At 45.6% G+C, this 24,539-nt stretch overlaps 2 protein-coding genes and 1 long non-coding RNA gene across 11 annotated transcripts in view; 1 reads left to right on the top strand and 2 right to left on the bottom strand.

The window, feature by feature from the left end:
- CERS4 (ceramide synthase 4) overlaps window positions 1–4,700 on the bottom strand; it is a 57,161-nt gene extending 52,461 nt beyond the window's left edge. For 2 of the 7 annotated variants that reach the window (XM_025144427.3, XM_046904614.1), the window contains exons 1-2: window positions 4,565–4,700; window positions 31–85 (exon numbers count right to left, since the gene is read on the bottom strand). In XM_025144427.3, the coding sequence (XP_025000195.2) occupies window positions 31–50 (20 nt within the window). In that variant the 5' untranslated portion in view covers window positions 51–85; window positions 4,565–4,700. Of the gene's footprint in view, window positions 1–30; window positions 86–4,234; window positions 4,446–4,492 lie in introns of those variants that run through there. The other 5 variants (XM_025144428.3, XM_046904612.1, XM_004948648.4 and 2 more) reach the window with 3 other exon arrangements.
- Window positions 4,701–10,520: 5,820 nt separating this feature from the next.
- LOC100859213 overlaps window positions 10,521–24,539 on the top strand; it is a 47,634-nt gene continuing 33,615 nt past the window's right edge. For both annotated transcript variants that reach the window (XR_006932225.1, XR_006932226.1), the window contains exon 1: window positions 10,521–10,586. This is a non-coding gene — a long non-coding RNA (uncharacterized LOC100859213). The remainder of the gene's footprint in view (window positions 10,587–24,539) is intronic.
- LOC107055329 (endogenous retrovirus group K member 18 Pol protein-like) lies at window positions 12,042–20,225 on the bottom strand. 2 transcript variants are annotated; one of them, XR_006932224.1, is made up of 3 exons: window positions 19,770–20,225; window positions 14,730–14,858; window positions 12,042–14,001 (listed from the first exon to the last, which is right to left on the bottom strand). XR_006932224.1 is itself a non-coding variant. In XM_040653590.2 (2 exons), exon 1 carries the CDS (start codon window positions 19,785–19,787, stop codon window positions 17,850–17,852), a length of 1,938 nt encoding a protein of 645 aa, XP_040509524.2. In that variant the 5' UTR covers window positions 19,788–20,225; the 3' UTR covers window positions 12,042–14,001; window positions 14,730–17,849. The 2 variants fall into 2 exon arrangements, 1 of the variants encoding a protein (XP_040509524.2); XM_040653590.2 differs by having other exon boundaries at window positions 14,730–20,225.

Below are 24,539 nucleotides of genomic sequence, written 5' to 3' on the forward strand. Positions count from 1 at the left end.
CTCCTGAGGTGTCCAACTGCTACACTGTACCTGGAAATTTCCATATTCATGTCATCAAGTCCTTATTGACCTCTGGAAGAAGAATCTGCAAAACAAAAAAGAAAAAGGAATCGTAACAAAGTATTTTACATACATGGCATAAATTCAACAAACTTGCATGGACCTTCAGCTTCTCATCACACAAAATGCTCTGTATTTCTCCTGGATTTCTAATATAAGTGAGTGGGAAGTTGCTAAAACTTTGCTTTACTCATCTTTGATCTGAAAGAAACATACACAGTACATGATAGCATCAAAGCTGCATTTTAGAGAGAAGATGAAGAACCCATCTAAATCCAAGAGCCAGAAAGCAAATTTGTGTCAAAAAGCTTTGCATGGATATTGCAAGATAGTGCAAGAAATTGGAGTGTTTTAGAAACTGGTGTTATAATGTGGAAGAAAAATTTAGAAAACATTGCTAGTTTTCTCATCTCCACATACTATTTTGTTTTTATAAGAACTTCTCATCATCAAACATACAAAAAAGGTGTAGTCCTTACTGTGCAGAAGCTTCTCTGAAGTCAGTTTTCCCAAAGCTTTGTAAATGATTAGAAACAAAAAGAGAAAACAGTACAAACAATTAACAGAGTAGTCACTGGCTGATATGTCCTACCTTGATCATACTTCTGTTTCAGGAAGAAATAGAATTAGTAAGAAAAATGATACATTTCTTAAAGGAATTAAGAATGCATCTTCATCTTTGAACTGCTGCCTTGAGGCAAATCTCAATACAACATCTACATCTGTGAGAACAGCTCTTAACAAGAGCTGGAATTATCCTTATGACGTGGATGTGGTTTATTTCTTTTTGCTCATTCTAGGAAGTGATTTTCAAGTGAAGATCCAGGTAAAATTTGAGGACTGAAGTACTAACGTTCACTCAGGTTTCCAAGTTTCTAGACACTTGGGTTCTGCTCTAGCATTGCTGACTTCTACTTGCAACATAATGCTACTAAAAACTTGGGGCCTGAAGACTCAGAACCTTCTCAGAAACCTATAAATAACAATCAGACTTTCATCAGCTATTTTGCCAACAAAATACCCTTTGATCTCTCTTGAAGGCATCTGTTAATGGCCTGTTACCAGCACCAAAGGAGATGTACATAGAAAAGAAAGAAGTTCCCCATGTGCACAGCAATAAGAGCTGTCAAAATATCCTACTACAGATAGCAATTTATTTTCAAGTCTTCTCTTACATATCACAAGTGCTCACAAATCCATGATACTGTAGATCAAAATGTGAACCAGTCGTGGCTGACAGGTGAAGCCCCAGTGACTGGAAAAAGGAAAAAATCACTCCCGTTTTAAAAACATTGGAAGGGAAGACCCTGGGAATTCCAAAACAGTCAGCCCCACCTCTGTGCCCAGGACAATCATGGAACAGATTGTCCTGGAAGCTACATTAAAGCAAATGGAAGACAAGGGAGGTGATTTGAGACAGCCAGCACAGCTTCACCAAGGGTGAAGGGACGTCTGATCAGTCTGGTGACCTTCTATGATGGAGTGAATGCATCAGCGGACAAGGAAAGAGTGACAAATGTCATCTACCTGGAGTTCTATAAAGCCTTCAACGTGGTTCCACACAACATCCTTGTCTCTGAATTAGTGAGGGGTGGATTTGAAGGGTGGACTATTCAGTGGATAAGGAATTGGCTGGATAGCCACAGTCAAAGAGTTCTGGTCAATGTCTTGATATCTGGGTGGAGATCACAGATAAGTGATGTCCCACAGAAGCCCCAGTAGGGACTGTTTAATATCTTCATTAACAACAGAGAAGTGGGAGTGAGCACACCCTCAGCAAGTATGAGGATGACACCAAGCTGAGCGGTGCAGCTGATATACTGGACAGAAGGGATGCCACCCAGAGGGAACTTGACAGGCTTAAGAAGTGGGTTCACATGAACCTCATAAAGATCAATGATGCCAAATGCAAGGTGCTGCACCTGGGTTGGGACAATCAATAACATCAGCACAGACTTAGGGATGGATGGACTGAGAGAAGCCCTGTGAAGAAGGACTTCAGGATCCCGGTGGATGAAAAGCTGGACGCGAGGCAGCAGTGTGTGCTTGCAGCCCAGAACGCCAACAGTACCTTTTTAGAAAGACATGTAGTGATGGGAGAAGAGGCAGTGGCTTTAAACTGAAAGAGGGTAAATTTAGATTAGATACAAGGAAGAAATTGTTCATAATGAAGGTGGTGAGGCACTGGAACAGGTTGTCCAAAGAAGCTGTGGAATAACATTTTGTAAGTGCACAGTGTCAGGATGGAGATGGCCCTGGACAACCTGATCCATTGAAAGATGCCACAGCAGGGTGGTTGGACTCAATGATCTCTAAAGGCCTCTTGCAACTTAAACCACTTGTGAGTTCATAAACACAAAAACAACTCAAGCTATAATATAACAGGGATATCTACCTCAAAGAACAGAAAACTATCAGATGTTCCTTCCTGACATCTTCTCTCTTGACCCCACTTGGGCACATGAATATAATCAAAAATCCAAATCAGTTGTCGTTCAGAAGAACTCTCAGTTGCAGGAATGACTGATAAAGTAAGTCCCATGTTTACTGGACAGCACCAGGTCTATAAAAGCCTGATTATTGTTGTGATATTGGCTCTTCAGAGCTTGCTCATTCCTTCAGACCAAACACTATTTAAGTTCTGCATTCAAAATGATGTCAGAAAATCACAAGTAACCTTCAGAACCAGAATAAAAATGCCTTCAATCAAGTTGGTCACCTCATCAGGAGAAAAAGAACTTCCTCAAGTTGAGGAGAGGGGAGTTTTAAAAAGATGCTTTCCTCAGCTCTATTTCTGCAAGAAAAGTGAGTATTAAACTGAAATGCTAAGTCTCTGATGATGATATCAAGGATGATATCACAAGGACAGAGTCACTGAGCTTCTGATTTCAGACACATTAGTGAGCGTCCCCAGGTAAACCTGGGAAGAAAGAGTGGATAGCTTAGATATTCCTAAGCACCACCTTTCGTCTTTATTTCTCCAAGGGTTAGTCTCCTTAGACACTCTCTAAGAACAAGGGGAAAGGGCACCCACGCAGAAGAAACATTTTTTACTTTGCTTAGAGCTAGAATATAGCAATAGTTGCTCAATCACAGTCTGTGGAGTTTGTAGCAGGAAACCAATCCTTGAATTAAATGAACAAAGAAGCTGAGTCCCTCTGAACTACCAGACTGACAGACTGCAAAAATAAACCTAGTTTTTGTGGGCTTAGGAGGACGATAAAGCAATAATAAAATAATCATTTTTCACTGTATATATTTGCTCTCCTTCCTGCCTGGAAACAACAAGCAAACAGAGAAATCCCTCTCTTCTATCTCCTCAATTCTAACACATGATTGATAAAATCAATATTTCATACGAATTTCACCAGTTTGTAACAGTTAATAACCCAGAACAGGTATTCCTCAACAAGTTGTCTTGATTCCAGACAGTGAGGAATTCTGGCTTAATATCAGATGCATGGTTCAATTTTGCCAGCTTCTTCACTGGCACCAGCATCTGACCGACCGCCTGTTCCATCTGTAATCTTCCAGCACACAGCATTGGGAAGAGGCTCCTTTGTGACGGGAAGGCCATGTAATTCTCCTGAATACCTCAATAAACCTGAGCTTGCAGCAGATGAGTCATCTGCACATTTTCGCATCTTGCAGTTGTCCCTGGTCAGTCAGAGGCAGCCTGGCTCCTCCGGAGAGTCCCACATTTGTCCCCTCAAACAGATTTTCAGTCTGACTTTCACAAAACTTAAAACAGAACTTCACCATCAGCTTGCAAAACGAGAATCTTTTACCTTCAGATGCAGATTAATGGTGTAAGTAGCTCAGCAAACATTTTCAAACCTCACTAGCTAAAATTCAGAAGCCTAAATTCATATTACTCATCAATAGTTAATCTGGAAACATCCACCTCTCGCTCTGACATCTAACTTTGTCTCATTTAACTGCCAGTGCTTCCTAAAATCCACCGCTTCAAATGATTCCTGAAGTGGAAGCTGCAATACAGCATTTCCTCTTTTCCAGGAGCAGCTGTCATTGCTGGCAAGAAGAAAAAAATGGTTCTTTAATTTCACTATTCTTCCATGCAAAGCGCACAGTGCGCAGCACGGCAGGCGCCCACCCGAAGGGCTTTTGCGACCTTCCTGACCACAAACGCAGCTCGATGTCACCCCTTCTGTACCGATCTCATTCTGCCTCGCCGCGCTCTATGAGGAGCGCAGAAAACTCTTCCGAGCGGTGTGACGGATCGCCCTTTTCCTCCCGACCGCCATCCAGGCCGGCCGGCTCCGCTCCATCGCGCGGCAGCAGGTGGGACGCGGATCCACCCGGCTGCTCCACATCACAGCCCGGCGGAACCCCGCGCCCCCACGGCGCTCCCGCAGCCCCTCCGCGGGCACCGCCTCCCCTCCACGCAGCCTCCGCCCCTCCGCTCCCCGACCTCGATGTCTTCGCGCGGCCCCCGGCCCGCTGCCTCCCCGCGCGGCCCCGCTCCGTCCCCGCCAGCGCTCACACTCTCTCTCCCGGTCCCTCACCTCCGCCTCCCCCGGGCCGCTGCCCCGTTCCCGCTCTCCCCCGGGGCGGCGCCGACCCGGTCTCCTCGGAGACCCGCTCGGCGTCCGGGCTGTGCGCGCCTCGGGCGTGAGGAGGAGGCGGTGTCCACGAGGCGGGGCCGGGCCGGGCACTGCTCCCCGCGCGGCCGGGAGGACCCCGGGGCTGAGGAAGGGTCGGCCTCAGACTACGGGGCTTTGGTGGCCGCTGGGAACGGGAGAGATCTCACTGCGGCCTTCTGGTGCCTAAAGGGAGCGTAGGAACAGGAGAGAGAGCTACTTTTTATGTTGTCTGATAGTGATAGGACAAGGGGGAATGGTTTTTCAACTAAAAGAGGGGAGATTTAGGTCAGATGTACAAAAGGAATTCTTTACTCAGAGGGCAGTGAGACCCTGGCACAGCTGTGGGTGCCCCATTCCTGGAGGTGGCCCAGGCCATGGATGGGCCCTGGGCAGCCTGAGCTGGGGGGCACCCAGCCCATGGCACAGGTGGGGCTGGGGGGGGATGTGAGGTCCCTTCCAATCAAAACCATTCTGTGATTCTATGAAGAGGGTTTGAGGGCACCAACAAGTGAGGACAGGGTGGTTCTGGTGACCCTGGAGTCTAAGCCTTGCCAGGAGTGATGCGCTGAGTAGGTTACAGGGCTCTAATAGGACGGCCCACGTGTTATAATAATTAATGGAGAATGTGGCCTGTTTTGCCTTACCCCATTAATATCTCCAGGGTAGAATCAAATGGATACCAGAGAACCATTAAGGTTGCAAAAGATCACTAAGATTATCTAGTCCAACTTTCAACCCATCACCACCGTACCCACTAAAGCCTAATTGTCCCTAGGTGCCTTTTCTTGAACACCTTTGGGTAGTGGCTCCACCACCTCCCTGGGCAGCCTGTTCCAATGCCTGACCCCTCTTTCCTAATAAGTTTTTCCTAATAAGAGAAGCAAGAGTCAGCTGGAATGGACAGCTGTGCTAGGACACATATAGAATGGTGTATATGCCACAGCAGCACTAATAACAGAATGGCATACCACCAGAACCAAGGACCTCATATGCTCTGTCACTGTATGACAATGTTTGTGTGGTGCCATTTATCGCTGGCAAAGTGAGAACATAAGGCTAATGAATTAGACTGTTATTTTATATGCATACTTTATAGTTTTCATGAATGTGAATGAAAAAATGAAGGCGTAGTTGGAATCTTCATCCTGAGACTCCAGCTTCCTGATCTTGCCAACAGTGAGCATGGTTAGTTGGACCCAGTATTTTCTTCATAAATGCAGGAAAAAAAGAGGAGGAATGAAGTCTCCCAGCAAACTGCAGCTGCCCTTGGTGTGGAGAACCAGTGGTTTGGGTACTACGTGTTATTTCAGCTTCTTGATGGGACAAGTCAAAACAAAGAGGAAATGCTGAGACAGTGGACTACAGCTTTGGAATCACTGCAGTACAGCTGTGTATATTTTAAGGCCAGGAGAAAAAAAAAAAAGGCAAGGATCATCTATTCTGTCTTCCTGCATTACGCAAGCCAAGAAAAATTCCATCCCATCATTCTTGCTTTCAAGTCTTGGGAGTACAGATCATGTGTACTGTTATTGTTTGCTAGTGTGCTATAATGCATTCTTGGAGCACTTAAGACTGTTCCCTCATCTTACTAAAAAATCCATCAGCTCATTATTTCCAGGCTTTTCTAAAGCTGTGGCCAGGATGGATATGATAAGCGTAGTTATAAATACCTGCCTTGATAGCAATGTTAACAATTTGAAAAAAAATATAGTCACTTCTTACAGTTTTCTCTCTAACATATTGTATTTCACACGCTTAATTCCAATCAAGCAAGATAGAATCATGCTTGTAGCAGACTGATGGCTTGAAAATAGTTTGCTGCAGTAACTGGGTTGCCATTAATGCTTTAGCATCTGAGCAAATAAATTGGTGAATGTTTACACAAAGAGTTCCAGCCCTGAAGTTACAATGAAGTTAGGAATCTTTGGCTGTATCATATTCCCTTGGTGGAAACCCAATGCTCCTACATGCATTAGTATTCCTGTAGCTGATTGTATGGCATCACCAAAACCAGCTTAATACAGTGCTTGGCCTGCAGTGTCTGTGTTTATAAATCCAGCTCCTCTGGATCTGATCCAAAGCCCACTGACGTCAGTGAAAAACTCCCACTGACTTTGAACGGATATGGACTGGGCCTTCCATGAGCATTAATCTGCTCGTTTCAGTGCATCCTGAGGGTGAAACGAAAGTATCTCGGGCCACTGGAGCTAAGGAAGGGGCTTTGCTCAGTCTGTTTCCCACCCACAACCACCCCTCCCCCCAAGATAGTGGTGACTTTCTCAGTTACAGAGGTGTAATATGAGTCATACCATCAGGAGCAGCAGTTTCTGCGTAATCACTGCAGTAACCAGCACAGAAGCATCAAAGCACATTGTAAACCTGAAAATTTCCATGCAGCAAAGCAATTCAGGACACAAAGCCTCATTGAGAAGCCCTGACCTAGTGCACAGAGACGTGACCTGTGCATGTCTTGTTGTTTATATAAATCACAATGAGCTTTGAACTGTGGCTATGAGTGCCTCTCATTCCAATGGAAGAGAGTGATCCCTTAAAGCATTAAAAGGTATCTGTTCTTTTAGGGGGATGTATGTTGAGACATCCAGAGGGGTCTAATGCAAGGAAGCACGCACCATCTCTAAATTTAATCAGGTGTCTTTGAGTTGTTTCATGAAACAATGAGGGTTTGAGGCACTTAAAAATAACTTTAGAACATAGGCTGCTGAACTCATTCCAGGTTATTATTTATATTACTAGATATCTGTGAGTTAAAAACAACAACTGGTATTTTGAACATAATCATCCACCAACCACCCAATGTGAACTGGACAATACTGTGTTCAGATGTCCCAAAGGTCCTCCAGTTACAGCCCATGAAAGAGTCATCCTCTGAAACTGTGTTCAACACGTCCTACTAAGGCTCTGACAGACCTGAAGGTCACTTTGCCTGCAATGTCTTTGGTTATGATGTGCTGGAAAACCCGAATGTGTCTGTGTCAGCGTGGACAGCACCCTCGTGTGGAAAACCAAAGCACACGCACACCCATCTCTTGGTATCACCAAACTCCATTTATACACATATAAATGGGTCATGGCATGGAAAATCGCATGCTAATGGACAAAGTAACTATTGCAAATTACATGCTACCAAAACGATATACTGCAGAGTGGAGCACTGAACTGATAACATTACTGTGGGGGAAATAACTGAAAGGCACAATTAGGTTTTGGTGGTTTGCGACTGGTGATTCATAGAGGACACAGGAGGTTATACGGGCTGGGTTCCTCCCTTCTTCCAGCAGATTTATGTAGGAGAAAGTAATAGGATAACACAGGTCAAGGAACAAAGGAATAGCCAACAGCAGACCAAGGGAGGGAGAAAGAGAGAGATCAGACAGAAGGCAAAAGCAGTTCCAAGCAAGGAAGAAATTGGCTGTGGGCTTAATTTGGGACAGTCAAGCTTGTGTTTGTTCTCAGGATTTGTAAATGAATTTATCTGTCTTCCATGAAAAATGCAGATGTGCTCTTTGTAGCAGTGACTGAGACACCAAAGGAAAGCACCTTCCTTTCTGGACCATGCAGTTGCTCACTGTTGCCCATCACCTCACCTCCTTCTGTACGGCTTGCATTCTGGGATGCACAACCAGAAACCCAGCAGGAACTCCCTGACCCAACCTGTTCTCAGAGCCCTTTGAAATAAGGGTAGGAAGCAGCCCTGAGCCACATCCATGTATTTAGAAACAAATGGATGCCTTCAAGTTGAGCATCCACTAATGCCTAGCTGCAACATGAACTAATTGTTACTGAGAGTTAGAAAATCCTGCCTGCGTTGGTTTTCAGGGGATTTAGAAACAGGAATATCTACTTGTGTAGGTGAAAGAAATGTGCAGAGGCTCTGCTGGTACCGTGGCACCTCTGGGTACACACAGCAACACAGCTCCAGTTGCACAAGGACTTGCTGGTGTGAGCTGTGCTGTGTCAGTTTGGTGTGGCTGCAGAGCAATGCTCTCCAATACCACTGTTCTGGCAGCCGGTCATGCATTTATCTTTCTAACAATAAAGCTTCACTTTTGCCAAAACTCAAATAAAGCATAGATTGTGCGCTTTTTGTTAGTGACTCTGTGATGAGCCAAACGTCAGCCTTTTCTTGTTGTTAAAATGCCTCTCTCACCTTGATTTCATATGTACAAATGCAGACAGGGCTGTGCATCCTCACCTCACAGGGTAACAAGCTATGCAAACAGGATCCATTTCCACTTTTTAGTAACTCCCAAATGCTCTAATAGAAGTGCCATAATCTTCTGCAGTGATCCCAAACATTGCAGCTTGCAGTGATGTTAGACAGTTTTGGAACAAAACTGAATTCTTTTGCCCTTGATTACTTTCCAGTCTGTTTACCTCACTGCACATTCCAGTGACCTTTTCACAGACCTCAGAGGGAGGCTGTTCCAGCAGTTCAAGTGTTGATAATGCTTGCGGTGCTGCAGTGGTCAGGGAGAGTGGCAGTGAGAGGTGACCCAAGGTGTGAAACACTGCTACCACATTGGGGGACTCGTTGGGAAGTTTCTCTTGTTCCCCTCAGGGGATACGGAGGCAGTTGTTCCTCCCCAGCCCCATTTTAAGGAAGACCAGGGCTGGGTGATAAGGTCCCGACTCTGCCCAGTTTCAGAAAAGCAGAGAAATTCCTTCCTCGGGTGCTCTGAGAGCACAGGAACCTGCTGCCCCCGCAGCCTGCTCTGCCTGCGGGTAGGTCATGTTTCAGGAGGGAGGACAGAAGAGTTCAGATTATTTTGTGTCACTCTGAAAGTGAAACCGTGACTGAGAGAATAGACCTTTGTGAAGGAAGCAAAGGGCTGCTGCACCTGGGAAGGACTGAAGTCTGAATCACAGCTTTGAGTTATCCCATCTCAGACACTGCACGTCGGGTTCTTCAGTGGGCAGGGCTGTATTACAGCACAACTACCTGCACACTAACTGCTGCCCAAAGAGGCTCTCCTCACCCTCCCAGCCGTTCACATTCCCTCGGGCACAGTCCTGCCATTCTCTCTACCTTCTGATGGGCCAGTTTGAGCAGGTAAACAACCAGAAAACCATCATTAATTTTATTTATTTATTAATTTTAACTAATGCAGCATAAGAAAGACCTTTTTACAGGGTTAGTTACCTTCTAGTTTAGCTGCTTGAACTGGCTGAGCTGGACACACGAATGCACATATAGTCTTATGCAGTTCAATAGCAAATGAAACTGATCTGTCTCAGCGTGTTAGAAACTTGCACCAAACTTGTTATAAACTTGGACCAAACTTCATGGTCCTCATATTTTCCTTGCACCAACACTGGCACTGATGCAGAGGCATGCTAAGCCAGTTCAAGGACATGATGTCACTGAAAATAAAAAAAAGATTTTCTACTTACATAGTCGTAATTTAACAAAGATAATCCAAGCCACGATGGTATTCCAGCCTGCGTACCTGATTTTAGCCACCTATCAGCTGCACAACTAGGGGTACAAGGGAAACTGTAATCAAAAGGACCAGCAAAGAAATCTGACAGGTGTCCATGTTATCTGCCATGCAGAATGAAGCAGCAGCAAGCTGGAAACAACTCTGATGCCAAGAGGGTGCAAGCAAGATCTATCACCTATCTGCACCTCATTCCTTTAGCTGAATTTATTGTCAGCCACTTTAAAAAAAAAAATAAATACATATTGTATGGGAACTGTTGAGTCATGGCCTGAACCACTGGTTGATCACCTGAAGCAAGGACTGAGTCAGCCGTGGGAGCACAGGTGAAGGCAATCCATGGAGCCTGGCTCCACCCCTCCTAGACCCCATTTAAGGGCTGACTACCACTAGAGAAGGATCTCTTTCTAGAGATCCCTCCTTTTTGGAATTTTTCACTGCAAGCCTGGCTCCTCAGATACAGGTGAGCATGTCTTCCGTGATTGTTTTTCTTTCTATCACAGTAATCTTTCCAACTGTAACACCTGTAAGGTACCATCCTAACTGTGCTACTCTTCCAACTGTACACATATGCATGTAATAGTTTGCATATGAAGCAAATGTTCCTGTCCTGTTTGCATTCCTTATGGTCACTGTAGTATGTCTGGTACAAGTGTTTCATGGAGCAGATCCAGGAATATCAGCAACCTTTCTTTTTAAAGGTACCTTGTATTCATCTGTCTCTCTGAGCATCAGAACATGTTCAAACTTGTTCCTGAAAATAAATCCTACCTGTTACTGTTCTCCAGGACTGAAAAGACAATGGCTCAGGTCCTGACAATTATTTTTCAGAAATAAAGCTGTTTTAACTCATTTTGATTGAAGTAATGCTCTTGGTGGATGCAAGATGAACGGCAGGTTAGTTAAGACATGACAGCTTACTTTAGAAACAAATAATTGTACTGAAAGCATACAGGGACTTCCATTTTCATCCGAGAATGGTATTTTTACAACAAGGAATACTGCCACTTTAAATTTTAACTTCTCAAGTATCACATAGCTGACATGGGAAAGTCTGCTCAGCAGCTGTGTCTGGGAAGATTAGGGAAAGGCTTAAAGCTGTGTGTTGCTGGAGGAAAGCCTCTGGAGATAAGCCTTAGTTGTTTAAAACAAATCAGTTATAAAAGCTAATGTGGTGAGAAATCCCACAATGAAATATTAATACAGATAAATAATGGGAAGGGTGCATTCGTGGTCACTCTCCTTGCAGCATGGGTGAAGAACAGGCATTGTCCTTGGACGTCCAGACAATTGAGCTGTGCAGGCTGTTTTCCTGATGTGAGCCTAAAAGATGATGCAGCTGTATATTCCAGCAAGGGAAGAATCTCTACAATGCCATGGGCAGTAGCACCAAGAATGTGATGCTTCACTGATGTATTTATTATAACTGCAATCAAACAGCAAGCCATGTTGAACAATTTTATGATAGCACTACCTTTAAGTAAAACAGAAACCCAGCCTATATTAATATCCTCCTGTCAGCTGCTGAGCCCCTTCCCACAGCTGTTATGCCGCATCTCCTGTACTGGAGATTTCTGTGCTTGGGTCACAGTCACAAGATTCCTCAGGTGGTGTCTGCATTCACACTGCCCACTCCAGCATGACTTGGCTCTGCCTGTTTCCTCCTGCAGTGTAGAAAGTCGTATGGGAACCTTTATGCTGGTTTGTGCTTTGCAGGGATGGTGTCCTACAAAGTTGAACTCCTGGGTGTTCATTAATCTGGCCTTACCGTGTAACCACATCAATACAGTGTCACTTCTGAACTTCCTGTTAGGTAGCTCAAGTTTCCCACTGCACTGTCTTGGCTGATGCCTTGAGAGCAGCTCTGTCCTACATAAAATGAGGACAACTGTTCTCTTCACAGCATAATTCTAATGAACTATGTAAGAATCATGCCAAGAGATATATTTTGTCTTGGGAGATAAAACATGTTGAGTTCTTTGCATGTATTAAAATAAGGATTTCCAGACAGATGATGATAATAGAAATTACAGTTGGAGCAAGAGAGCAAGCTCTTATGTGCTCAAAAAGCAGCTGCCTTATTTAGCTGGATAAATGCAAATGTACCATCACTAAGGACCTACCTAAGGAGCAAATGGTAATGTTGTACTTTATAAAACAGTCCTACTATATTGTGATGTATTCAATTGCCATCTAAATAACCCACCAAAAAACCTGTTTTTAAGTTCAAATGCCTTTGACATAACATTTGTGACTACAGCACACAACTGCTTGATGAGGAACAGTCTTCTGGTTGGTGAACTTTATGTGTTTTGACTACATTCTAGCTCATCATGCTTATCTTCCCTGTTTGCTAGTGGGAAAGTATCCCTGAGTCAGACTTTTAAAGGTGTTAGACAACCGCAGATGCCAGCAGCTACCTGACAAGATTTACAAGACTTTCTTGGAGAGAGGTCACCATGTGCTTTAACTTATACCTTCAGAAGGCCTTAGGAGCAGTTGCACTGGGCTGGATCAAAGGGCCATGTAGTCCAGGGGCTGTCTTCAAGATGGTTTTTGTGTTGGATATCCAGGCAAGAATAAGTCCAGATCTGGTAAATGTAATACTTCCCCAATGTTCTCCTACCTGTTTTGACTCCGAAACCAAATGTGGTTTCTGTGTGTTTGCTGATGAATTTAATCTCCATAAAATTCTGTACTTGTTGCATTCAGCAACAACGATGTTAGCCACCTGTGTTAGGCCTCTGTGCACCCTGATCGATATCTTGATCAGGGCCAAGTGACTGCCGGCACGCACCAACATGATGAGCAGCAAAATGGCATTTATTCACTACGAAACACAGCTTATATACATTTTACCTACAAAACCGTGCTGTCATGTCCCACTCTGATTGGTTCACACCAGATAACATTGTGCCTTATTTGGCCGTTTCCACACTCTTTTCTCATCCTTCTTCTTCTCCTCTTTTCTCTGCATCAAGGTCAGCACGATAGCACTGTCTGTCTATGCTTAGGGAGAGGCCTGTCCCGTACATCCCATAGCCCCGCAAGTCGCCTACTACAACATCTCCCCCTCCCTAAGCTAAATACTACTAACACACACACCTAACCCATACATCGCGAAGCAGCGCAAAATGCCTAATCCTAAATATATTTCAGCTCACTATTCCTACTTTTCTACAATTCTTAAGCAATCATCAGAGCAACAGGGAATCCTTTCCCGTGCTCAGCCAAGCCTTGCCCCGTTACAGCACGAACGCAACAAACCTAAACCCCTCTATAATTTTTCACACAATCTATGATACTCAATGCGATAGTCAAAAGTTTTGTCCATCATTCGTTGAAGGCAATTTTGCAAGCATCCTACAAAGCATGGAAGACAGATTAGAATACACACAAGGATTGCAAATCCTACTGCGAGAGCTTTAAGCAATTGCTTTAACCATGAACCCATTCCCCCAAACAGTCCGCTCAGCCAGTTTCCGAAGGGATCACTTTCTTCTTTAATCCTTTGCGTGTGTTCTTGCAACCATTGTAGTTGTTTATGGATTGATGTGCTGTGATCACTAAGGTTGAAGCAGCACGTTCCTTCGACATCCTCACATCCATGTCCTTGAGCCAACAGCAAAAAGTCGATAGCTGCTCTATTCTGTAGCAGTGCACGACGGACACTATTAAGATCTTCTAGCATAGCGTTTAATACAAGCGTGGTCGCATTCGCCTGTTTTACCGACCAACATGCCAACCTTTCTATTTGGGCTAAGGCCCTCGCTGCTGACACACCTGGTGCGAAGAGCGATGCGAAGACACGTGCTGTAAGACCCCACATCCTAATATCATCATTACAGTCAGGTCCTAGGTTCATGCTGCGACGGCGCCTGCGAGAATGTAAACTGCGAGATATATTAAGCTATCCTGTGCGATTTGGAGCAAACATCGTTAACTTCCCTAAGTAACATGAACCTCCCAGAGAATTAGCTGGGACACCTTGCCATGGCCTATCACCACAAATCAAGAAGATACCCAGGGGGAGTGCTTTAGCAGTCTTATTATTCCACAATACCTCCGATCCCTTCCTCCTACAGGTGAACCCACCAGCTATCGAAAAACTCTCCATGTTCATCAGACTCACCACCGTCCATGATCGGTTAGCATAAGGTTTTATACGAGGGTCATTGCTACCCCATCTCACTATAAGGTCACGCAATTCTGCCTCCACCCCACCAGTCCTATCGCTACGATCGTTCTCTGCATAACACATTGTACCGAAGATGATACATGTACGTGTTGTTCCGTTCCTGATCATTTGAGACCCCAAAATATCCAATTCTTTGGGGTCCCAGGGGAGGGTATGGTTTAATGATCGAATCAGACACGCCGTTTGAGTAGCAGCGTCTGTTTCATTCTGACACACACTGTAGTTGATCGTATGTCCCTTAAACTCCTCCAATTGATAATTTGGCAAACCTATTAAACAGGTACGGAAAGGAGAGGTGGCGGACTGAAGGCCCAGACAGAAGTCTGTCTGCCCTGTGAGATTTGCCCACGTGACCCAAACATTGCGTGGCTGTTGTACAAGGTGTACTCCCTCCCCCCCCCCCATTACCATAAATATTAGTGGTATCAGAAGTATCAATGCCATAGGTGTGGCTCTCCTCTTGATGAGCGGCTCTCGATCCTGTTGTCCGTCCTCCGGTTGTTCTGGAGTTGGCGTCGGCCTTCCCACCAGCAGCTTCTGCAAAAGGGAGCTCTTGTCTTGCTTATTACACAAATACGGAACGAGTTATAATTTCAGGTGTCCTGTCTGAGGTCCGGTTTAACCTTCCCTGATGGAGTCCACACAATTTTTCCTGTCTCCACATGTTTTACTGCAGCATACCCCCTGCCCCACACTAATATCCTCCATCCTTCTTCCCATTGTCCGCTATCTGTCTTTACTTTGACTGGGGGCCCTTCACCTAAGACTTTTGGCTGCCAATGCTTCTGTACTGGCATTCGCTTGCTGTCACCACGCTCGAAATGATTTAATGCATATAGGGCTTCCGCCAGGAGCTCAGCCTGTCTGCCGACAGGTATCCTGTCCCTGTATCCTTCCCCCTCCCCAAGGATACGTATCTTATCCTTGAGAAGGCGATTGGCGCACTCCACTATTGACTGACCCTGGGAATTGCCAGGGATGCCCGTAATATGAGAGATTCCCCACACTGCTAGCCATCCCTGTGTCGACCGTGAGATGAAACACGATCCGTTGTTTGTCTTAATCTGGCTAGGCAGGCCAAGTATGGCGATAGCAGCTGCCCAATGATTCTGTGCCGATGCTGAATTGGACTTAGCATGTTGCGTGGCTACAATGACGGTGGAGGAGGTATCTACTGTAACCGCTAGCCATGGGCGAGGCGACAGACGAGGTTCCCAGGTGAAATCTGTTTGCCATACCTGTAATGGCCCTAGGCCGTGGGGGTTAACCCCGGCCCCTATGATGGGTGCTGAGTTACAATGAGGGCAAGCCTGAACAACATCGCACGCAACTGATATTGGAATAGAACAAGCTCTAGAGAGTGCTCGGGCTCCTATATGAAGAGTAGAGTGGAGATCACGGGCTTCCTGGGCTGTAAAAACCTGCGTACTGGCAGCCTTGTCTGCCACTGCATTACCTGTTGTAAAAAAGCCTGGCACCTCAGAGTGACTGCGCACATGCAAAATAGCAAGAGGGGCCGTACGACAGGCTAGAGCCTCCTCCAGGATGCCAGCGGCCTCTGTGCTCGGGAGGCCTTCCTGACCCATCCGGGCTAATAGCTTGGCAGCAAAAGCAGAATCTGTAACGATGTTACAAGGTATCTCACGCCAAAAACGTACCGCAACGGCTACGGCCGTCACCTCAAGCATCTGCACACCGATTGTTCGATCTACAAAGATAGCAGTCTGCCAATTATTGCCTGAATCCTGCCAAACCACTGCCCCTTGCCCAGTTTTCTGGGGCATCACAGAGGATGCGTCTGTGAATAACGTAGGCCCTTCTAGCGGAGAGGTTTGAACCCGCACCCATAAGGAGATAGCAAGTGGCTTAGCCACAGCAAAGACGGGAAGGGAATCTGAGTACCTTACCTGCCCTCCGAAATCTCCCAGCACTGTGAGCAGGATTTCAGGGAGCGGCTGTACATCACGAAATGAACTCTGTAAATGTATCACGTCAGGTTCTCTCCCTAAAGCCCGTACCGAGAGTAATTGGGTTTTCCTGAGTAACATTGCTAATATCTCAAGCCAGGAAGAATAGGCACATGCAGGTTGTACTGCGAACAGCCACTACAACGGTTGTGGTTTGCCATCGAGAGAGTGACCTAGAACAGCAGCAGCACCTGCCTCACACCTACAAACCGCTGCCTCAAGAGCCTCGGTGGGATCCCAACGAGCGAGGGACTGCTCCATACAATTTTGCAAGATCTCCTGCCAGGCCGTGGCCATTTCAGGAGTCAGATCTCGGGGTTCTTTTGGATCAGACCCTTTTAGCTGATCATAAAAGAGCTTCATTAATCGAGGAGGTATCCCCAAAGCAGCCCGAACCCACTGGAGGGCTCCTACCAGTTTCTGCACATCCCACAGTGTTTTAATGTGAGGCTGGATGGCAAGACCCGTTGGCTGGACCGTCTCAGGGCCGAACTTGTACCCCAGGTACTTGACTCCCGGTCCTCTCTGTATCTTTTGCTCTGAAATAATGAATCCAACGGCAGTTAGAGTAGACATCACCTGTGACTCAAGCGTTTGCAACCCTATCTCAGTAGGAGCAGCAAGTAAAAGATCATCTATATAATGCACGAGTATGTAACGAGGGAAATCTCTCCTGATTGGCTCCAATACTCTACCTACTACTAGCTGACATATAGTAGGGGAGCATGCCATTCCTTGTAGGAGGACACGCCACTGAAATCTCTCAGTGGGGCCTAAGTTGTTGAGCATTGGTACTGTAAAGGCAAATGCCTCCCGATCCTCTTCTGCGAGAGGGATGGAGAAAAAGCAGTCTTTAAGATCTACGATTACTAACGGCCACTCCTTGGGTATGGCTGACAGTATCGGTCCACCTTGCTGCACTGCCCCAAAAGGTACAAGCTGGGCATTGACCACACGCAAGTCATGCAGCAGGCGAAAAGCGCCGGAACGCTTCTGTATGACAAAGATCGGGGCGTTCCACTGACTAAGAGAAGGTTTGATATGTCCCAATTGAAATTCCTGTGAAATTAAGTGTCTGAGTGCTTTAAGTTTTTTGAGGGGAAGAGGCCACTGATCCACCCAAACGGGGTGCGCATCCCGCTTCCACTGCAATGGAATTGCGTATGCAGTGGACAGCTGGCAGACAGTGGCCCTTACTAAAAATTTGTAATGCGTGCACCCACACTGTTTAGGAAGTCCCGTCCCAGCAGTGAGCCTGGTACTCTGGCTATAAGCGGGACAAGCAAAGCAGGTCTCTCCAACGAACCATCTCTGTTAACTACGACAATCTCTACCTCTGCTGAGGATCGCTTAGTAGCTATGGTACCGCCCACCCCTCTGATCACCTGAGAGGTTCCCACAGGCCACTCTTTAGGCCAGTCCTCCTCAGATATCACCGTGACATCTGCCCCTGAATCAATAAGCGCTGTAATCGAGACAGTTTGACGACCCGAAAAATCAGGCGGCAGGTTAACATACGACATTAACGCTTTAACAAATGGACGGTTTTGACAGTCTAAAGCTAATGCCATGGTGGGCGTGTCAGAAACTTCAGGTTGGGAGCCGGCCTGACTGGCAGGCTCCACGTGGGTGTCATCGACGGCCCATCCTGAGAGCTCTGGGAGGGGCCCTGGGCCTGAGGCACCCTCCCCCATTCATTTCCCTGCTGCTGAACTCTGACACTTCTACATTGGCGGGCAGAATGCCCTGCCTTGCCACACAGTTGACATATGACTCTACCCCTCTCCCCATGTCTCATGGCTCTGCACTGGACTTTAATGTGGCCAAATTGACCACACCGGAAACAGAGACCACCCTTCTCATCGTCCATTGGAGTAGTGCACTGAGCCTTATTGTGACCGAATTGGCCACACTGAAAACAAGGACCTCTGTAGGATTCTGCGGCTCGCAGTGGCCTCAATGTCACAGCCATTATGTTGGTGATAGCGGCCGCCAGGCCCTCATTAGTCAGGGGGGTAGTTTTCTGTTTATCCAACACATATCTAATAATCTCCTCTGGTGTGGCGATTTTCCTGGGGGCTGCACGAAGCAGTGTTTTTATATCTTCAAGAGACCTTTGCTTAAGGCAGTCCACGATCACAGGGCCGTGGACAGCTCTAGGCAAGTCCGACCCTTCAACTGCCTTAATTATCCTGTCAGTGAACTCCTGAAAAGATTCTGTTGGACCTTGGGCTATCTCCGACCAAGGAGTGGAAGGCTCTACGCGACGGGCGAACTTTCTAAAAGCTCCTATAGCCGCATCAGTGGTTGCTATCAACTCCCCTGGGCGTAGCTGGGCTAGTTGCGCACGCGGGGTGGCCATTCCCGCGGCAGATCCCATAAGCCTCATCAGATCTGTGCCGTGCACAGGATGCCCTGGGTCGTCTTGTGCGGCTGCTATTACCCGTTTAAGCTCTGTTAGCCATTCCTCTTTCCAGAGTGTATACTGTACAGGCTTGAGTACCATACGCATAAGGTTCTCTATGTCATAGGGGAGCATAGGGCCTGGTTCTGTAAGAGCTTCTAACGCATTTATAGTCACAGGCGATCTTAAGCCTTTCTTTTCTACCGCCTCTATTAGGCGTGTGACTCCTTTCGGATCTAACGGAGTCCATTCCGGCCCCTCCTCCCCAAGTACTGCAGGGAACGCGGTGAGTAATCCCTTTTCCTCCACTGCGTCCTTAATCCCCTGCCAGTCAGTGCCGCGCCTACCCCCAGCCCCCTCCGGGGGGGTGTGATGTCTATTCTTCACCCCTTGGGTGGGGACAAATACACCGCCCCTTTTTTCCTCCGCCCCTTTCACCGCCCCATGGGAGGGAGCAGGTATGCCGCCCCCTTGTTCCTCCACCCCTTTCTCCGCCCCCGTGGGTGGAGTGAAGTTTTGCAATGAAGGATACAGCGGTTGCCGGGGATAGGGAGGCGGGGATTCCAGTCCTTGCGATAAGGTGTCTTCACCCGATAAGGGTGCCGACGGCTGGATCCTGCCATCTTGTTGTTTGTCCCCCGTTGTTTGTCCAGGGGTGTTCGGATCACTCGGCGCTATCTTTGTCGAGTGCTCCTCGTCTGAATTCCTGCAAGAGAGGCTACCTCCCGGCCGGCACTGCTGTTTCACGTCCGAGCTGACTCCCTGCGAACCCCCTCCGGGATCCGTCTGATCAGGACTCCAGAGCCGCCGGGCTTCCTCCCACACCTTTTCCTCCTCCCTTGCAGCTTTCAGCGCTCCTAGTATCAATCCCCAAGTTTTTAACTCCGAACCACCCTTCTGAGAGTTCATAACATACTGCGCAAGTGCAGAGGTGAGATGATCCCATCTCCGGTGGTCAAAGACCTCCTGGGGGGCTTTAATCTCCCCCTCCCGCTCTAACCGGGAAATAACTGCTTGGATATTCTTCTTAGAAGGAGCATTCTTTTCGCAATACTCTTTACAAAACTGAAGCAGTACCTTAGGAACATGTTCCATGATCAGCCCGTTGCCGTCACCGCGAAGTCACACTCGACACCGTCGTCCACACGGGTCCTCCGTGGGCGTCCCGTCGTCCCCCCGGACCCCACCGCAACCTACTTGCTGGCCAGCACTATCATCGTCGCCACGATCTTCTGCAGGGCGTCACCCCAATCGTCTTCTGCAGGGACCCCTCTCTTTAGGGCACTCGGGCTGGGCATCACCCCAAATCTCATGCTATGGTGTCACCCCACAGCTCGCAGCAGCACAGAGAGCATCAGAACAGTCTGTGCCTCACACAGGCCTCTCACCCGCGCCTCACACGGGGCACCATTTGTTGCATTCAGCAACAACGATGTTAGCCACCTGTGTTAGGCCTCTGCACGCCCTGATAGATATCTTGATCAGGGCCAAGTGACTGCCGGCACGCACCAATATGATGAGCAGCAAAATGGCATTTATTCACTATGAAACACTGCTTATATACATTTTACCTACAAAACCGTGCTGTCATGTCCCACTCTGATTGGTTCACACCAGATAACATTGTGCCTTATTTGGCCGTTTCCACACTCTTTTCTCATTCTTCTTCTCCTGTTTTCTCTGCATCAAGGTCAGCACGATAGCACTGTCTGTCTATGCTTAGGGAGAGGCCTGTCCCGTACATCCCGTAGCCCCGCAAGATGCCTACTACAACATGTACTATCCTTTGGATGCATTTGATTTCCACCATTTATAGCTCCTTGTTCTTTCTGAACTTGGTCCCTGCAAGCTTCATCTTGTTTAGTTTTTGTATTATAAGAAATTATAAGAACTACAAAATAACCTGTTTTCTCCAACTATGAAGACTCTCTATTTATTGGCTGGGGGCCCAATACTACTCTGATCCATCAGATAGATTTCCAAAGGAAATTCATTACCCAGAACCTCACATGACCGGCTAAACAAATGGTTTTGAAAAATGCTGAAATAACCAACTCCTTCAGAAGATGAAAAACTCATTCTGAGGTGATAAAGCACCTCATGAATGTGCTACACCTAAAGCTACATGTAATGGCAAAGATATACCTTAGCCAGAACAGGAAACTAAATACCATTATTGGCATCTTTTGGAGAGTATTGTCCTTTGGAGATGAGAAGACTCAAACCAAACCAGGCAACAGACTTTGAATAATGAAGAACTTTTGAATACTGTAAAACAACAGCAACAGGAAGCAGAAAGAGGAGGGCAGTTCCACCCAATGCTAGCATGCTGCACAGACATACAAGAAATGGTGGCCCTCTTCTCAAGCCTTCTCTCTGTGATTTTACTGAGTGACTGTAAATTCACGTGTTATTAGAAGGGAGAACAGAGGAGAAATTCATCTCTGTGAAGATCAGCAGTAGCTTCGATGTTTTCAGTGCTGCCTAAAATCTTGTGCTGAATTTCTGATGAAGTGTGTATCAGCTGTGGTATCACAGTGTGGTATGTCTGTGTGCTTGAAAGCAAAGAACATTATCATACAGATAGTGAAACACAAGCTATTCTGTTAAACTGAAGCTAGTGTGATGCAGGTATATTCTCATTACTTCAGGGTGTGACACATCAGTGAAGTATTGTCATTTTCCTTCAAAGCAAAATTGAACATTGAGGAAATACAGCAGAGAATTTAAATTTGAAGGGATATAAATGCAAATGAATAAAATTATCTATCTTTTCCTTTTTTCCTTTTCTTTCCCCTTTTTTTTCTGTAGAGATTCAGTGGAAGTTAGCAAAGTCTAAAAATGAAGTCTGCCTCTTGGGTTGGGGCACACCTCTGACACAACTGGTCGGCTGTTGTGATACTCTTTTTACTGCCTTAGTTCTCATTCTCCTCCTCTTGGATAAGCTTTGGAAGCAATAATCCTTGGTAGCTGTTAGTTTCATGCAACTTTTTTATTCCTTTACCACACAAGGCATGTAAATATGAATTTGGTAAATTTTAACTCTATGGAACTTATCGGTAATCCTGTATTATCCTACCACAAAACACATTTGAGGCCTGAAAGAACTTCAAACAGAATTCCTGGTATTTCTAAATGACTTTTTAAAAATTTGCCTCAAATTACAAAATGGCTTTCTTATACAGAACACACCATACAACAATATCCAGAATACTCGTGATGCTGAGAGATTTTGTGATTTTCAACGTCTCAAAAAGCTCACAAAAAGTATAAAATAATTTGTGATGTGTTTCTAATTAGTTTTGTGATATGTATATGATTAGTAAGTAAATAACTCACATGATTTATACTTCAAAAGAGGTCTAACAATTATTAACTGCACCAAACCTCCCTTTCATCTCCAAGTGTTCTTTTACACTGGTGAGATTCCTCAAGCCAACACACCTGTCTAACAGACTAAGGGCTCTTAAAGCCTTTATGTCATCAGCTGATCCAGGTAATTGAAAATAAATCCTCATGTCTGCACAGAAAGTAGATAACTGCACCGCTGGCAGCCCCTTCCTTTAAAGAGCATGAATTCTAGCTCTGCTTAGGCACCCCTGCATATGCTCCCTAGAAACACCTGTGCTGGCAAAGCTTCAGCACTGACAGTATTCTCTGAGCCCTATTGAGATGAACAGAATAGTGGGCATTTACTCAAAGAAGTTGTACCAGAAGGAGCACAGCTCAACAGAATATAATGCAGTAATATAATGCATAACATAGTGTAATAACTTCGCACAAAAATCTCTCAGATCTTACTACTCTAAGCCACTGGAGCCTGCAATTTACATTAGCAAGAGCTCAGTTTTACTTACAGCACCTTCTGAAATGACAACACACAGTTGTTCTGACTGTGCTTCTAGTTTACCAGCTACTTTATGATGACTGTGCTGTCTTACACTGGAAGCACTGGCTTATACATAGCATGTGTTGTGGTTACACTGAAAGATATTTGGTTTGGGAACTTATATCCAGATCTCTGTCTTATTTTTAAATATTCTCATGAAGTACAATAAGCAACATAAATACTACAAGAGAAATCCTTTCACGTACCCTCCTAAATATAATGCAATTAGAGTGCTTTGAGCAGCGCTGTCTTAGGTTACCTGAAATGCAGAATATGTATTAGGATTTAAAGAATATCTTAATTAGGAAGAGATTATATTCACTTGCAAGCCTTGTAGGTCCCTTACACTTTTCATCCACCAATGGCTAGCCCTGTAAAAGCAGTGCCTTAATTTCTTGGAGTAATAGATCCCTTTTGAGGTCAACATCTCTGCTGGTGCAGACTGCAGTACTACTGAGCATAGTATCTCCTAGGAGGATAATGAGCAGCACTTTGTTGCCACAGCTATATGGAAATTTTTGTTAATTGGCTTTTCTTTTTCCCTTTTCCCACTTAGATTGTCTGTAACTCTGTCTTTTAGTTTCCTCCCTTGTTTCATGCCTGATTCAGAATGTTTTATTCAGGAATCTTGAATCCCTGCTCCTTGTCTGTCTCTGAACTGCCATCTGCCACCTAAAGATTGCAGGTAACAGCCGGTGGCCCATTAACACAGCCTTCTTCTCTTTTCCTCTGTTACCCCAGCCACATCTGCTGACACGTATTTCTGCCTTCACTAAGCCATTTGGTTTCTAAACTCTATCATGATACTGAGCCATGCTCAACAGGAAAGTATGGGGCAGAGCTGCATTGTTGAGTGACCCTTCTACTCTCTTCAAGTGTGTTTAATTGCTTGTTTATCATTGTAATCAGATAGAAATGTGATTTCGGGTTGCACTTACAAACAAAAAATTCTAGCTCTACACATCTCTTTCCTGTCCAGCATTGCATGCTATTCCTCTATGCCTCCTCCAGCTCATTTCTACTTGGAAGTGGACATCCCTCCCTCTACCAGTACTCCCAGACCTATGTCAAGGCTGAGACCTGAAAATCTCATGCATGGAAAAGTATTTATTTCTTTTCATGTGGTAAAAAAGAAATGAGTAAGGACTAGTCACATATCTGGAGGAGGAAAAGTGAAAATCTGGCACCAGTTCTGAAATCATAAAAGGGAAAATATAGTCTTCTATTCTAAAAGGAAGTCTGTGCAGTTCCTAAGACAGTGGCCTTTTATATACCCCACTTTTTATGTGTCTTAATTATAATCAGGTCCTATACTATTGTGTTTCAGGAATAACCTTCCAAAGTCTGTTCTGGGTGTCTCAGAGAAGAGGGGACCTTCCTCAAAAGGCAAATGTTTTTATTAAGCAGGGAACCATTGGCTCAGAGTCAAGTGACTAAGGAAGGATACCCAAAACTTAGGGTTCAGCTGAATTACTGTTGCTTTGGACAAGGATTTGTGCATTATCTCAGTTCCAGACCCAAGTCTTTCACCTACTGGAAACATTCCTCTTTCAGGTGCGTGGTTGAAACTCATGCTTTGGGAGAAGCTCAAACATAACCACAGCACAAAACTGCTTGCAGACAATTTCTGAAAGTGAATTTGATATTAAGACATTCATCGGCTCAGGCTGAACATTCAGTCTGACCTAAGGACTTTTGTATTCGTGTTGTCACTAGTGTTTCTAAAACATCTGCCATTATGAGACTGAAATCCTTGTTGTTAAGGGTCAGACTCCCTCAGGGGATTGGTGGTTCAGGGGGTTCATCTGCCATCACAGCGCTGCACTTTTGAACTTGAGAAGAAAAGGTGAGGCCCTGAGTTCTGTCTGCTGTCCTCCCATAAAGCCAACAACGATGTAAGTAGTCAGATGGGTGATGAGTGTAACTGAACCATGGGGGCTGTTTAGCTTTCTCTGCCC

The sequence above is a fragment of the Gallus gallus genome, chromosome 28, assembly GCF_016699485.2.
Source record: "Gallus gallus isolate bGalGal1 chromosome 28, bGalGal1.mat.broiler.GRCg7b, whole genome shotgun sequence".
In the NCBI taxonomy this organism is placed as follows: Eukaryota; Metazoa; Chordata; class Aves; order Galliformes; family Phasianidae; genus Gallus; species Gallus gallus.